This window comes from Phaenicophaeus curvirostris, chromosome 3, assembly GCF_032191515.1.
Source record: "Phaenicophaeus curvirostris isolate KB17595 chromosome 3, BPBGC_Pcur_1.0, whole genome shotgun sequence".
NCBI lineage: Eukaryota > Metazoa > Chordata > Aves > Cuculiformes > Cuculidae > Phaenicophaeus > Phaenicophaeus curvirostris.
The window spans coordinates 95,155,305-95,171,383 of record NC_091394.1 but is presented as its reverse complement, the minus strand read 5'-3'; the positions used below and the strand labels follow the sequence as shown (position 1 = coordinate 95,171,383).

General features: G+C 42.9%; 1 protein-coding gene across 5 annotated transcripts in view; it reads left to right on the top strand.

Annotated features, from left to right (window-relative positions):
* SLC45A4 (solute carrier family 45 member 4) overlaps positions 1–16,079 on the top strand; it is a 104,895-nt gene that overhangs the window by 81,891 nt on the left and 6,925 nt on the right. For all 5 annotated transcript variants that reach the window (XM_069854731.1, XM_069854730.1, XM_069854733.1 and 2 more), the window contains exons 3-7: positions 8,554–8,742; positions 12,002–12,181; positions 12,897–13,972; positions 14,071–14,170; positions 15,458–15,669. In XM_069854731.1, coding sequence (XP_069710832.1) covers positions 8,554–8,742; positions 12,002–12,181; positions 12,897–13,972; positions 14,071–14,170; positions 15,458–15,669 — 1,757 coding nt within the window. The remainder of the gene's footprint in view (positions 1–8,553; positions 8,743–12,001; positions 12,182–12,896; positions 13,973–14,070; positions 14,171–15,457; positions 15,670–16,079) is intronic.

Genomic DNA, 16,079 nt, shown 5'->3' with positions numbered 1-16,079 from the left:
TCTTTTTCTCACTGATTTGTATGAGACTTCTCAGTCTGCCTTGTGACCTGCTCCAGATTCTGTTCACAGCACAAATACTAACCTTGCTTATCCAATATGGTTTTTTGCTCCTTGGTGTTTCCTCAGATTAGCTGTCAGTAAAAAGCTAAATAATTCCCCTGTGATTATTCCTCCCCTAAGAGGCCACCAGGTTACTTCTCCAAGTTGGCGGTTCACTCTTAAAGCTGCCACCTTGCAAAGCAAGTGCAGCAGTAGAAAATTACAGACAAAATAAAGAAACAGCATTGAACTGGTAATGAGATGCAGCTGCTTTGGCCTTCGAGTCCACATATGAGTGTCAGCAGGCTCAGGTAAAGTATTTGTTGTGCAGTACTTCTCTTGGCCATACCAAATCAGTCCCAGTCTAGTTACAGCCTGTTTCAGGTGGGTAGAGCAGCAGCTCTCAGTGGTTGGGATATTTTACATTTGGCTGTAAGAGGTTGTGGCGAGGCAGTCATGGATGACAAGCTTGCTGTGCAGTACAGCCTTGAAATCCAGTCAAAGCCAGCAACCATACATCTGCTCTGCACATCAGAGTCAGGCTGCTGCAGAGCTGCTGGCCGGGCACATCACCGTAGCCAAGTTTATTTAAAATACATGCTGCGTCTGAGTACTTGCCACTAGGTGGGGGTAGCAGAAGGAACTTATTGGTGTCAAAAGTATTCCCTTTATCTTTTTGTATCTGCTTATTGTCTTCTTCTCCTGCCTTCACTGACTTCTTGGGCAGGAGTGTCGATCTGCTTGAGGGTAGGAAGGCTCCACAGAGGGATCTGGACAGGCTGCATCAATGGGCCGAGGTAAATTGTATGAGATTTAACAAGGTGAAGTGTTGGATCCTACTCCTGAGTCACAACAAACTCATGCAACACTGCAGGCTTGGGAGTAAATTGCTGGAAAGCTGTCCATTAGAAAAGGACCTGGGGGTGTTAGTTAACAGCCAGCTGAAAATGAGCCAGCAGCAAGCCCAGGTGACCAACTGCATCCTGGCTTGTATCAGAAATGATGTGGCCAGCAGAATCATAGAATCATAGAATAACCAGGTTGGAAGAGACCCACCGGATCATCGAGTCCAACCATTCCTATCAAACACTAAACCATGCCCCTTAGCACCTCGTCCACCCTTGTCTTAAACACCTCCAGGGAAGGTGAATCAACCACCTCCCTGGGTAGCCTGTTCCAGTGCCCAACGACCCTTTCTCTGAAAAATTTTTTCCTAATGTCCAGCCTAAACCTCCCCTGGCGGAGCTTGGTGATGGTGAGGCTCCACCTTTAGTCCTGTATTCAGTTTTGGGCCCCTCACCACAAAAAAAAAAACCATTCAGATGCTGGAGCATGTCCAGAGAAGGGCAACGAAGCCAGGGAAGGTGCTGGACCACAAGTGTTACAAAGAGCGGCTGAGGGGACTGGAGTTGTTTAATCTAGACAAAAGGAGGCCAAGAGCAGACCTTATCACTCTCAACACCTCCCTGAAAAGAGGTTGTACTGAGGTAGGTGTTGGTCCCTTCTTCCAAGTGATAGGATGAGACAAAATGACCTCTAAGTTGCAGCATGGGAGGTTTAGATTGGGTATTAGGAAAAATGTCTTCACTGGAAGAGTGGTGAAGCATTGGAAGAGCGTGCCCAGAGAAGTGGTGGAGTTTCCATCCGTGGAGGTGTTCGAAAGACATGTAGACATGGCACTTCAGAACATGGTTTCGTAGGCACAGTGGTGTTGGGCTGACAGTTGGACTTGATGATCTTAGAGGTCTTTTCCAACTTTGATTCTGTGATGCTATGAACATCTGAAAGACTTGTATTTTATATGTATGCACATATATGTATACACACTCTCTCTTAACTATTTCTGTTTTCAGTATTACTTATTTTGTTTCTAGTGCCAAATCATGCACACCAACCTACATATGCACGTCATGTATGCAGACATTCAAGATACTAAAATCAGAACAGCCCCTTTTAAGGGAAAAAATGTATTTGGGGGTTGGAGTTCTTTTTGTCTGTCTGGAACTTTCTCATTTATGTGGAAAGGTCTATTGCTAAAGCAAACCTACTGCTGACACGGTGAACATCCTGTAGGCTCTGCCAGTATGAAGCATGATTTTTAAAAACATTACAAAGTATGTTTTGAAATATCGCTTCATGGGACAGCAGAGGTATCGCTCAGTGCCTCAGAAAGCTCTTTCACTTACCAGCTCATGCTAGCACATGGCACTGAGCTTATGAGAGTCTGACTGCCCAGCAGTATTACTGAGTGCAGACATCAGAGGTGGCAACTAGCTGTGTACATGGAGAGAAGGCTCTTCTAGGCACTAGAACTGTTGTCTCACAGAGCTTTGGTTCACTGGGTAGACTGTAGCTTATGAGTAACACCTTTAAGATACAGAAAGCAAATGCAGAAGGAAGCTCTGGGTAAATAATTTTACTACCCGTTACTAAAACAGTTGCTTTGTTTGCCTGCTCATACAATATTCAGTTAAGGAATTTGCTGCCCATCAGACAGGTTCAGGAGGAAATTCTCTCACCAGCAAGTTAATATTTCCCATGCTGTTTTAATTTAGTTTGCACATGGATCACCATCCCGCCGGCAATCTTCTCTAACCTCGCTCTATAGTTTTCCACTTGAGTAATCAACTAAATTCTTATGCTTGCAATGCAATTTGTAACAGCCCTGCCACTTAGGTTATGGAATTAGTCTTATAGCAGGACTTCTCTAGCAAAAGAAAAAAGCAGATTGTGCTCATGTTGGGGATTCCTACCATTACACAACCTTAGGAACTACTGGTGTTGCACTTGAAGGTTGTCCCTTTCCTGTTTACTTGGAGGAGCACTGCAAGCTTTTGAGAAGTTTTTCTGTTTTTCTTGGCATGGAGCTATTCATTCTGGTGTGGTTTTGTTATCATGGACTCTAAAAATAGATATTTTGGTAGTTTAATAAAAAAAACCCCAAAGTGGTTTGTCTAAAGAAGGATTTCCAAACATAACTTTCTTGGGTTTTTAAGTGTCCATTTTACCCTTCCATAAGAGCTACATCCCTAGCTCCATTCTGAAATCACTGAGATTCATATCTCATGAAGAGATATGGATTTGATGGTTGGATTTTTTGGTGGATAAGGACTTGGTTGGATGGTTGCATTCAGAGAGTAGTGCTCAGCAGCTTGATGTCCAGATGGAGATCCATGACAAGTGGTGTCCCTCAGGGGTCCGTACGGGGACCAGTGCTGTTTAATATTTGATGATGATATTGACAACGAGATCGAGTGCACCCTCAGCAAGTTTGCAGATGACACCAAGCTGAGTGGCATGTTTCTCAGGCCAGAAGGACAGGAAGTCATCTAGAGGGATCTAGAGAAGCTGGAGAAGTTGGCCTGGGTGAACCTGAGGAAGGCCAAGTGCAAGGTCCTATACCTAGGTCAGGGCAATTCAGGGTTTCAATACAGACTGAGGGATGACGTGATTGAGATCAGGCCTGCAGAGAACAACTTGGGCGTACTGATTGATGAGAAGCTCAACATGAGCTGGCAAGCTATGCTCACAGCCCAGGTCAACCATGGCCTGGGCTGCATCAAAGAAAGTGTGGGCAGCAGGTTGAGGGAGGTGATTGTTCCCCTCTGCTCCTCCCTCATGAGATCTCACCTGGAGTACTGGGTCCATTTCTAGAAGTCCCAACGTAAGAAGGACATGGTACTGTTGGAACGGGTCCATATGATCACAGGCTGAGGGAGTTGGGGCTGTTCAGCCTGGAGAAGACTGCAGGGAGACCTTATAGCAGCCTTCTAGTACCTGAAGGGGCTACAGGAAAGCTGGGGAAGGGCTTTTTACAAGGACTTGTAGTGATAGGACAAGGGGGAATGGCTTTACATTGGAAGGGGGAAGATTTAGATTAGATATGAGGAAGAAATTCTTCACAATGAGGGTGGTGAGATACTGGCATAGGTTGCCCAGGGAAGCTGTGGATGCCCCATCCCTGGAAGTGTCCAAGGCCAGGTTAGATGGGGCTTTTAACAGCCTGGTCCAGTGAAAGTCGTCCCTGCCCATGGCAGGGGGTTGGAACTGGATGGGCTTTAAGGTCTCTTCCCACCCAAATCATTCTATGACTTTGTGTCTTTTGCAAAGTAAGCCATTTTCAATGTAAATATTTTTATTTAGGGTTTTGTTTATAATACCCAGATGTTAGGAAGATCACCTTTTTCTGTCAGTGAAAATAGGACCTTCTCAAGAAAGCATTTCAGTCTCTGTCCTCTGACTCATACATGGAAAGATAAGACTCCATAATTGTAGGCATGTAACAGAAGTTGGCTAAAACCCCCTTTTTTATTTCTTCTACTGACCTATAAAATCAAATCAGAATGCAGGCCTTAATCTGATTTTAAGTTATTAAAGGCAAAGTTGACCTTGAAGGGACTGAAGTCAAAGTAATGCTGGCAGTAACAATCACTGTGTTTTTACTAATCTTGGGACATTTTTATGACAGTTGGCTAACAGTGGCTATAAAGCATAAAAAATCTTATCTTTCTAGTTCAGAAATGTGCAGTTTTTACAGCTGAAGGAAAAATATTTGTAAACAGGATTTAATTCTCTGCCAGACTTATCATTTCAAATAGATTGTTTCCATAACTTTTTTTTGTATACTGTAGGGAACTGCTGTTGTGGACTGGAGGCTGAGAAAGTGGTTGCTCCAAGGACAGAGGGACTGTGAACTGTGCAAGCCCCCAGAGTCCCTGGGTATACACTCATATCACTTCTCCTGGCTGCAGTTTCCTGTGTTTCTGTTCATAGTCTCCACTAAATGAGTTGATTAAAATCATAGTGTCATAAAATGCTTTTGGTTGGAAGGGACCTTTACAGATCATCCAGTCCAACCCCCCTGCAGAATTAAGGACATCTGCAACTAGATCAGGTTGCTCAGAGCCACATCCAACCTGACCTTGAATGTTTCCAGGCATGAGGCCTCTACTACCTCCCTGGGCAACCTGTGCCAGTGTTTCACCACTCTCATTGTAAAAAAATTCTTCCTAATATCCAGCCTAAATCTGCCCTCTCTTAGTTCAAAACCATTGCTCCTTGTACTGTCACAACAGGTCTTGCTAAAAAGTCCATCTCCATCTTTCCTGTAGGCCCCCTTTAAGTACTGGAAGGCTGCTATATGGTCTCCCCGCAGACTTCTGTTGTCTCAGTGGATGTTGGAGCATTGAAAGTGTGTCTTGTATACATTGTGCTTTATGTCTTTAAGGTTGTTTATTCATATAAGATAGGAAGATGCTTGTAATGTAGTAATGAAGTTCTTGACAGCCTTCATCCCCTGTGTTTATTTAAAGTAACTATGTGATTTACTGTAAAACCTTCCCTGTATCTCAAGTGTTTACTGATGGATGAGCTCAACTGATACACCCCAGCTCATCATTCACAAGTCACAACATAATTCAGAAAAGAAGCTCCACATCCAGCTCTCTTGCAGTAATGCGGCAACAAATAATTTCAGATGTTGATGATTTCTATGATAAAGATCAGTGATGCTGGTTAAGCTATAGCTTCTGACTTTCTCTAAAACAGACTCACTGCAGTGAGTTGGCATCACACAACAAAAACTATTAATGCGTAACTGCTGCTAAACAGGATGGCTCTGTGGAGGCACAATGGGATGAGTATTTACACATTGCTGTTTCTTCCATCTCCTGCAGAAAAAATCACTCACCTTAAATGAATCATAACCTGCCTACCACTTAGTTTTGCTTGCCTTGAACTAAATAGTTCTTCTTTCCCATCACTAATTCCTTTTGAAGCAGACCTCCCCTATCTATATACCAGCTCAGGCACTGATAAGGGTTAGCAGCCTGGAGGAGGCGAGGTGCCAGTTGAACACGCGGTGCCTCAACCTCCTTGTGCCCTTGGGAAGGCTTTGAACTTGGTAAATTAGAGGCTTTTAAAACCACAGGGAGGTTGAAGGTTTCTCAGCACTTATGTTTGGATTTGGCTTGCACCTATGATTAGGATAGCGCTCTTTCAGAGAAGCTGGATGAGGGAGAGAACCTGCTACGCCCACCTCCAAGCCTGCTAAGTATGTCTTGGCTAAAACTTCCATGTCAACCAAGACATCACCAAGTAGTTGGAGAAGCTGAGCAAGAGGTAATGGTTTGAACCATGATGTGAACAAGGTGCCATCCATGCACAGCCCATTCCTAGAGATCTAAAACCTGCTGCCGAAAGAGTCAGCAGATGCATGGTGAGGGCTGATACGGAGTCTTGGCCTATAGTAAGAAAAGGTGGCTAAATCATGATGCTTTCCCTGTGCCCTGTGGGCGTGGTGCTCATGGACATGTTTGGTCCGAAAGTGGAGGTCAAGTGGATTCAGAAAAGTTCCAATAGCTCTGTCGTCATCAAGGCTGTTGTAACCATTAGCTTGTTTGTTATTCAGAGTCAGATCACATAGACCTTGGTCTCAGACCTGGATTTTGAGTCCTGATGATGAAATTGGTTATTTATGGCAAAAAATAGGTGATTTTCCTTGAATATCATCACTGCAACACCGCAAAGCACCCAATAGTCTGGGGAAAATCTGATTTATCTCATGGAAGAAGTCGGCATCGTTAGTCAAGACGGGACAGTGTTTTTAAATAGCAGGAGATTAGACTTTCATATTTTCAGCATGGGCTATTCTGGGCAGGGATTGGTATAATCCTGCTTGGTAATGGATGCCTCAGGGTGCTGAACGGGGAACACAAAGTACAGGTTGATCTTGGCAGCAAAGGTCAAATCCTACTCACACTTACATTTTTGAATAATAAATGACTTTCCTTCCTAGGGTAAAGACCTGAGTTTTTCAGGACTGCAAAAGTTCATTGTTTTGGTTTTAATGCTTTGCTAAGAAACATGTCAAAGTGGTTCCCAGAACTGTGCTGATAAACTGAGAGGTAGACGGATCTCCAAGGAGCTGAACGTGGCTGCTGTCCTGGGCCACTCTGCCATCTGCAGGCCATTGCTCTTCGTGCTGGAGAGGTGCAGAGCAAGGCTTTGGGGCTTCTTTCCTCCTCCGGAAACTGTTATTTGTAACAAGGGGTTTTTTTTCTAGGTAAATAGTACATAATAAATCCAATTTGTTTCTATTTGATCCTGTGAATAATCACCTCAGCTACGGAAAATAGCAAGGATGGTGGGGATAAGCAAGCCTCTTCAGCTGCTCTCCAAAAGTTAATGAATAATTGCTTTTTTTTTTAATTGTCTGTCTTTCAAATTTCAAGTCTTATGAGGAGTGATGGGGGAACTGGGGCTGTTTAGTCTGGAGAAAAGGGGGCTGAGGAGAAACCTGATTGCTCTCTACAACTACCTGAAAGGAGGCTGTAGCACCTTGGTGTTGGTCTCTTCTCCCAAGTAAAAAGTGATAGAATGAGAAGAAATGGCCTCAAGTTGCACCAGGGGAGGTTTAGATTGGATATTAGGATAAATTTCTTTACCAAAAGAGTGATGAAGCCTTGGAAGAGGCTGCCCAGGAAACTGTTGGAGTCACCATCACTGGAGGTATTCTAAAAACATGTAGGCATGGCACTTCGGGATATGGTTTAGTAGGCACAGTGGTGTTGGATTTGATGATCTTAGAGGTCTTTTCCAACCTTAATGATTCTACAATTCTATAAGTAAACATTGTTGAGCTTAGAAATAGGACATTGGCTATGATGGACAAGTTTGGTCTGTCATTCTCAGTCCATTGGATCTTTAATAGCTCCTTATGGGGGAGGTCTTAGATGAATAGTGCCACTGTTATGTTCCATCCCTGGTGACTATTAAAAGCTTTGCTGAGCAGGGGATATATGTATATGACAACCGGGTAGCTTTCCAAGCATCCCAAAGATCTTTGTTTCAATACTCCACATTTGGATAGAGGATGTAATAAAGCTATTGGAGTTCTACGTAGTAGACCCTGGTTGCTACTTCTTCACGGAGCACATCCCTACCAACACCCTCATCAAAAAAATGGGTCACACTCAGCAAAATTTAGCAAAGTGTGATATATTTGGATAGTAGTAACTAGTTCAGGCTAGTGATTCTATTAGAAATCTCTTTTAACTTACTTCAGTAGCTTAAATCATTGAATCATAGAATGGTTTGGTTTGGAAGGGACCTTAAAGCCCATCCAGTTCCAACCCCCATGCCATGGGCAAGGGCACCTCCCACTGGATCAGGGTGTTCAAAACCTCATCCAACTTGACCTTGAACATCTCCAGGGTGGGTGCATCCATGACTCTCTGGGCAACCTGTGCCAGTGTCTCACTACCCTCATGAAGAATTTATTCCTAATGTCGAAGGTATCTATTGTTACCTTCTTATTGCACAGGTGTTCAGAAGATACATGAGTTGTGATTTCCTTAGCTACTTTTTAACCATTGATAAAAAAATCTTAACTGTTCATTCAGGAAGAAATTCTCTGTGAGTAAATCATGGATCAATTCACAGGTTTCAAATGTATAAAGCAAAATGTTTGGTGTCCACTGCCTAACCTTTAATTCATTTTTGTCTTTGTTTTAGGTCTTCCTGAACAATACTACAGCCTCACTTGGTTCCTCAGCCCTATCCTGGGCTTGATCTTCACTCCGCTTATAGGTTCAGCTAGTGACCGCTGCACACTGAGCTGGGGCCGCCGGCGGCCTTTCATCCTTGCTCTCTGTATCGGTGTCCTCTTTGGAGTTGCACTTTTCCTTAATGGCTCTGTTATAGGTAAATAACAAGGAAATCACTTGTGTATGTCTTCTGTTTTAAGAGTTTTATGTAAGAAGTAAAGGTAATGTTATGCAGTTGATATAATTTATGTTTAGTGTTAAAATCATTAGAAATCTCTGCAATATTGTGTTTGAGCAATACTGGTTTGAGCATCTTGCATGTTTTTGTTCTTTTTTGAAGGTTATGGTGCTCTGCTAAGTGCAATCAGCACTGTAACCGCTCATCCAGTGTTATTAATACAATGGTTGCCAGCATAATGTTTGCAGTCGCTGAGATGAATGTGGTCGATCTTTGACATGGGAAAATTGTAGCAACCTGTTCACAGGGAAATGTTTCCTGTTGTGATCCATTTTCCCTTTAATGCATATCTGGCAACACATCCTGTTTCCAGCATTATTTCAAAAATTATCTTTTCACTTTTTCTTGTGCTTTTCTTAGAGCCGGTATTGAAAAAGTCCAGAACGCAGTTAATATTTGTTTATCAAAAACTATGTGGGAAAATAATTTTTTCTGAGCCCCCATCAAAGCTGGTAAAAATAGTTTCCCTTGAACATAGTTTACTACAGAACTTAATCTTACAATCTACAATCTCTTTGTAAATTTAGCGTAGGAGAGGTGACAGCAAGTTCGTTTGGGGAAGTGTTTACATCATGGTTGGACTGATGCAAATGAAAGGAACTTAGCACCTGATAACATCCTCTTGGCTGTCTTTTTTTTTGGGTTAGATGCAGCTCTATTGTGAAAAAGTTTTACTAATCGAGGGAAATGAGGAGAACATTACCTTGGCTCAGCACGTTTTCTTTTGAAAGCCAAATTGGGATGCCATGTGATGGGTTTTGATTTTCTGCAAACTGCAGTGGACAAAATGTTCAGATAAATGACATTTAGCTTATGCTTTTTTTAATTTAACCAAGCAATAAATATTAATTATTTGAATTGCTATCATACGGTATCAATTGTATTTTGTTGTCTCCAAGACTTATTTCTGCTCCTCCAGATGTATGTAAGATGTTAGACTGCAGCACTCTTACAAGATGTTAATTCATAGGAAGCTTTTACTTCCAGTCAGAAGTTTAGGTCAGCAGGCATTGATACTGGCAGGCAAACCTCATAGGCAGCTTATAGGCTTGTTTTGAAGTATCTTGCCTTCTAATAAATCAATACAAAATACTGTCTTTGATTTTTCTCTAATCCTTTGTTGCCCAGTAATGCAGTTTGTTGCATAGCTTTCTAGGAAATTTGTGCTTTCCAGATACTCCGGTGGCACTTTCGAGCAATGAAACTTCTTTAAAACACAGAGGTTGTAGCAGTGCACCATGACAATGAGCTGTATGCTTTATGCATCCATTCCCTGTACATGGCTGTGGTAGATTTTGAGTGAAAACTCATTTCTGAAAAGCACTTCAGACACTGCTGTGACCCTCCCAAGGAAGCCTGGAGCGAACTGAACTGAACTGAGAGCAGTTCCATGGTCTTCTGTAGACCTGCTTCTTAATAAGAGAGAGAGATTTGCTACTAACATTCATATTACATCAGCATAAGACAGCACTTGAGCTACTATTTAGAGCAGATGCACAATATGATAAAGCAATGTTAGTCTCTGTTTAACTGAAGTTTTTGAAATGGTGACTTGTGTCACTTTTCAGAGAGAAAAGGCTTTGGTCACCAGTCTCTCGCAAAAGACCAGGTGTTTCAAGGCCAGGTTGGATGAGGCTTTGAGTAACCTGACCTAATGGAAGGTGTCCCTGCCCATGGCAGGGGGGTTGGAACTGGATAACCTTTAAGGTCCCAACCCAAAGCATTCTATGAAAAGGTAGTGACTAGGGTCTTGCAGTATAAGGCCTCATTTATAACCAGATTTTCTTCTCAATGGACCCTGTATGCTTTCATTGTCTGTCTTCCCATTTACGTTCACACTTTCCTACCCTTTTTCTCCAGTTATTTGCAATCCCAGCTTCACTTCGGGGCTACAGGAGAAGCTGCAAAAACTGGAGGTGATCATTGTATTATTCCTTTTTTCATAACCTGGCCTCTGGCAGTGGGAGTCATAGGGACGGGAACAAGGAGCAAAAGCCTGTGATAAAAAAGAGGTTTGCTAATCCTACATGTCCCAGGAGGACAACTGTGTATGGATGTTACCCAATTCCTGTTCTCTCCAGTGTGTACGTTGTTTAGGTTTCCAACAAATCCAAAGCAGTGACACCGCTGGTGTTTTCTGCTCAAAGATTGAGCTAAGTATGGAGCACATACAGACTTCTTTAGCATTCAGAGGACTTGGCATAAATGAGGATTGAATATGCAGGAATCATAGCGCTTGAGGTTTAGATGATTTTGGGTGGCTTAGCCAGTTCATCTCTTTCCACAGTCATTTTCATCAGTTGCACAAATGGTTTTATCACTCTTAAACATGTAGCTTCTAAATCTCTCCAATTCAAGTAATCCATGCTTTTGTCAGTGGTTCTTTTCATGAAAAAATCTTCAACTATTTTCTAATGCTGCCTTTCTAAACATAAAGTGTTTCATCCTGTGCTATCAACAGAAGTTGACTGATGCTTTTTGTAATGCAAAATACCTTCATGTTGCTTCATCCTTAGAAGTTTTCCTTATAAAAGTACTCCAGAAAATATGAATGTTTAAGAAAAGCAAAGAGAGGGGTGAAGGGGTTAAAATTTCACATTATCCTGTTATACCTTGAGCATTGCATGTTAGGGTTAGGCATCATGGGCCTTAAGCAGCCTGGTGTGGTGGGAGATGTCCCTGCCTGTTCCTGGGAACGGGGGGTGGGATGTCAAACTGGATGTACTTAAGGTCCCTTCCAACCCAAATCATTTTATGATTCTCAGTCAGGAATGCTGTCAGCAGGGCAGTTACCTGGATTGTTAACTGACAGATAAAGTATGACGTTTTGATTTTGGATGCTTTCCACCACGACTACCTTCTATAAAAACAGCCTTCAGCATTTGATGGAAAATATATGTGAGAAACATTAAATACTATCCAGTGCTCTCAGAGGTTTAAGAGATACTTTAAAAATGATATTTTGACAAATAAACGTCAGTCTTGGAGTTTTAAAAACATAATATTTGTCCCAGACCACCTATGAAGCTGTGCCAGAGTTGAAATAGGCATTTTATTCTGGAAAGAAATGTTTCCAGTAAGAGTGTTGACCACCTTTCTCTTAAGGAGCTTAACCTTGCTCATAGTAGTTTTCCCTTTTTGACTGACATGCTCAGATTCCTCTTCCGTTTCTCCTCAGGTCTGGCTATTGGCGATGTTCCAGACAAGCAGCCCATTGGTATTGTTCTCACGGTGCTTGGTGTTGTGGTGTTGGACTTCTGCGCTGATGCAACAGAAGGGCCAATTCGGGCCTACTTGTTGGATGTGGTGGACAGTGAAGAGCAAGACATGGCCCTTAACATCCATGCATTTTCAGCTGGTATGGAGTTAACCAGTATGTTTCTGACAGCTCTGAAGTCTTCCTGATGACCAAGTTGTGCCAGCAGTATGCCTAAGTGGCAAGAAGGCTAATGGCATTTTGGCCTGTATCAGAAATAGAGTGGCCAGCAGAACTAGGGAAGTGATTGTGCCTCTGTACTTGGTGCTGCTGAGGCTGCACCTCTAATCCTGTGTTCGCTTTTGGGCCCCTCACTACAAGAAAGACATTGAGACACTGGAGCATTGCCAGAAAAGGGCAACGGAGCTGGGGAAGGGGCTGGAGAACAATTCTTATGAGGAGCAGCTGGGGGAACTGAGGTTGTTTAATCTGGACAAAAGAAGGCTGAGGACCTTACCACTGTCAACAACTCCCTGAAAGGAGATTGTAGCGAGGTGGATGTTGGTCTTTTCTCCCAGTAACAAGTGATAGGACGCGAGTAAATGGCCTGAACTAGGGGAGGTTCAGATTAGACATCAGGAAAAAATTCTTCACCAAAAGGTTTATCAAACACTGGAAGAAGCTCCCCAGGGAGGTGGTTGAGTCAACATCCCTGGAGGTATTTAAAAGATGGGTAGATGAGGTGCTCAGGGATATGGTTTAGTAGTGGACAGGTAATTGGACTCAATGATCTCAAAGGTCTTTTATAACCAAGCAATTCTGTGATTCTGTGAATTGATTTTTCCTGAGCTCACTTCTCACTTTTTCTGTTCCACAGGTTTTGGAGGAGCAATCGGTTATATGTTAGGAGGGCTGGACTGGACTCAGACCTTCTTGGGCAGTATCTTTAAATCTCAAGAGCAAGTCCTTTTCTTCTTTGCAGCCATTATTTTCTCTGTCTCAGTTGCTCTCCACCTTTTTAGCATTGAAGAAGAGCAATATAACCCTCAGCAGGACAGGTTCGATGATGAAGGAGACACGCTTTCCAGTGTCAAATTCAGTGGTAGTCTCCCCCCTCTGAATCGACTGAATGTAATTAGTGAGGAAGAGCCGTATGGAGCCTCTATGTTCCATGATGAGGTTCAGTCAGAGCATGATCTCAATATGGAGTTCCTTGACGTGAACATTGTAAGAAGTAAGAGTGACTCAGTTCTGCACATGCCCGATGCTACATTGGAAATTGAATCAGAGCTGCTTTTCCTGCATGACATCGAACCCTCCATTTTTCAGGATGCTTCTTATCCAAACACTCCCCACAACACAAGCCAAGAGATCATGAAGTCCAAATTCAACCACCTCTCTGCTTTCCTCAGGGACAATGAGAAAGAGGAGGAAATGTTGCTTGATAATCGCTTGAATGGAGATAAAATCCCAAACATGAATGGCTCCCTACCAAAAGAGTTCCTCAATGGACACGCTAGAATAGGCATGAAGCAATCTAGTACTTCAAACTCCATGCGAAGGCGGAGGCACATGTTCTACCGGCAGCCATCCTACACTTTCTCATACTATGGCAAAATCGGCTCTCACCGCTATCGCTTTCGTCGGGCCAATGCCATCGTCCTGATAAAGTCCTCACGCAGCATGAATGATATCTACGACATGCAGAAGCGGCAGCGGCAGAGGTACAGGCACAGGAATCAGAGCGGCACGACCAATTCGAGTGGAGACACAGAGAGCGAAGAGGGCGAAACTGAAACCACTGTCAGACTCTTGTGGTTGTCGATGCTAAAGATGCCAAAGGAGCTGCTGAGACTGTGCGTCTGTCACCTCTTAACTTGGTTTTCATTTATTGCTGAAGCTGTTTTCTATACAGATTTCATGGGCCAGGTCATCTTTCAGGGCGATCCAAAGGTAGGAGAAAAGATACCATTGGCCAACCTGCTTGTAGTTACTCATTTCTGAGACACGCTCTTTACAGGAAGACAACTTTGTGTTTGTGTTTGTTGCAGGCCCCATCTAACTCAACTGAGTTGCATGCTTATAATGCTGGAGTTCAGATGGGATGCTGGGGACTGGTAATTTATGCTGCTACTGCTGCTGTTTGTTCAGGTAAGAGACTCTGCACAGTCAGACAGCAGAATGCGCCTTGTATTTGCAGGGTAAAAATAGTTCTGCTTCAGTTAGCACCTGCCTCCTTGTTTGGGGTGAAGGGTATTTTGGAAAAGCATTTCACATGGTCATAAGGGGTAGGGCTTCTTTAAGAGTCAGTAATAAAACATTCCTCCAAACACAGAAGTAGAGATATGAACTGATTGGTTAAGTGACATAAAGCACAAAATGGTATTAAAAGATAGTGCACCCTCAGTAAGTCTGCAGATGGCACCAAGCTGAGTGGTACACTTGTCACACCGGAAGGATGGGATGTCATCCAGGGGGACCCAGACAAGCTGGAGAAGGGGCCCTGTGTGAACTTCATGAGGTTCAACAAGGCCAAGGTCAAAGTCCTACACCTGAGTCAGAGCAATTCGCGGTTTCAATACAGGAGGGGGAACGACGTGATTGAGAGCTGTGATTGTTGAGCTTCTCCCTGCAGAGAAGGACTTTTTAAAATCAGAATTATAAATGTTTCTGAAAGTCTTTTGTGCTCTCTAGTAAAAGGTAAACCAACTACAGACAATGTAGCCTTGGAATACAGACTGAAATCGAGAGCTTTAACCAAGCATTTAGCTGCCTTTTGCAGCACGTTTGCAGGCACGTCTGTGCTGAACAGTGTGGTGGGGGCTGCCTTTTTGCTGAGACAATTTAGACTGAAGTTCAGGTGGGCAGTTTATTTCTGAACACAAACTGAAATGTGGCTGTAAACATCAATTATCTGATCACTTTGTTTAGTGAATGTGTTTATGTTAGAAACAGAATCTCCTCTGTGCTGAAAGTGTACCTGCATTGATTGAGCAACCTGATCTAGTGGGAGATGGCTCTGCCCGTGGCAGGGAGCTTGGAATTGGATATCTTTAAGGTTCCTTCCAACCCTAACCATTCTATGATTCTATGATAAAGTTAATAAATAGGCAAAAATAATGAATGGGCTGAATGGACCATGATTTATTGGGCTGATGATTGAACTGGATGATCTTGGAGGTCTTTTCCAACCTTGAAGATTCTATGTTTGGGTCTCAAAATATTTTGCTCTGCCTCAGACTTGCAGCATGGTTCAGGCACATCTCTAAGCTCATTTGTTCCCTGGTTTCTGAAGTAGCAATATGTCCTTTTCCCACTGAGGGCTGAGCCAAACATCTGATGAGCGTCTAAGTCTTAAATAATATTTCAAGCTGTCATGGCCACATCAAAACTTCATTAAGTAAACTAATGTTTTTGGTTTGTTCTTGATCTTTGCAGCCTTGTTGCAGAAATACTTGGACAACTATGACCTTAGTATAAAAGTGATCTACATCCTGGGCACTCTGGGTTTTTCTCTTGGCACTGCAGTGATGGCTATGTTCCCCAACGTGTACGTCGCAATGATAATGATCAGCACGATGGGAATAGTCTCTATGAGTATCTCCTACTGCCCCTATGCGCTTTTGGGACAATACCATGAAATTAAAGAGGTAGGTGGAGTATTCTGAATCTTTTAATCAAGGCAGAGCATTTGATTTCCCTGAAGATCACAGTGGCAAAATAGATTTATTAAATCCTGCTGTTTGAGATATCTGCTGCATTGGAATGTGTGCCAAAGCACAGACTCATCCTTGATATTAAATAGCAGGAGCTGCTACTTAAATCAGATGGTATTAGCATCAAGATGGCTCAGTGAGGTCATGATTGCTTTACCCTGTGCTGAGGTATAAAAGGATTTGGTTGCACATGGTAGATGGAGAGTTAAAATAGTTATTGGAGTGTTTATTATACAACTCATTGCCACTGCTGTTTCTGACCTGTTACGTTAGCATTACTCAAGTTCTTCGCAGTCTTAGATACTGAGGTACACCTGGAAATTCAGCTGTAAGTTTGGGGAGAC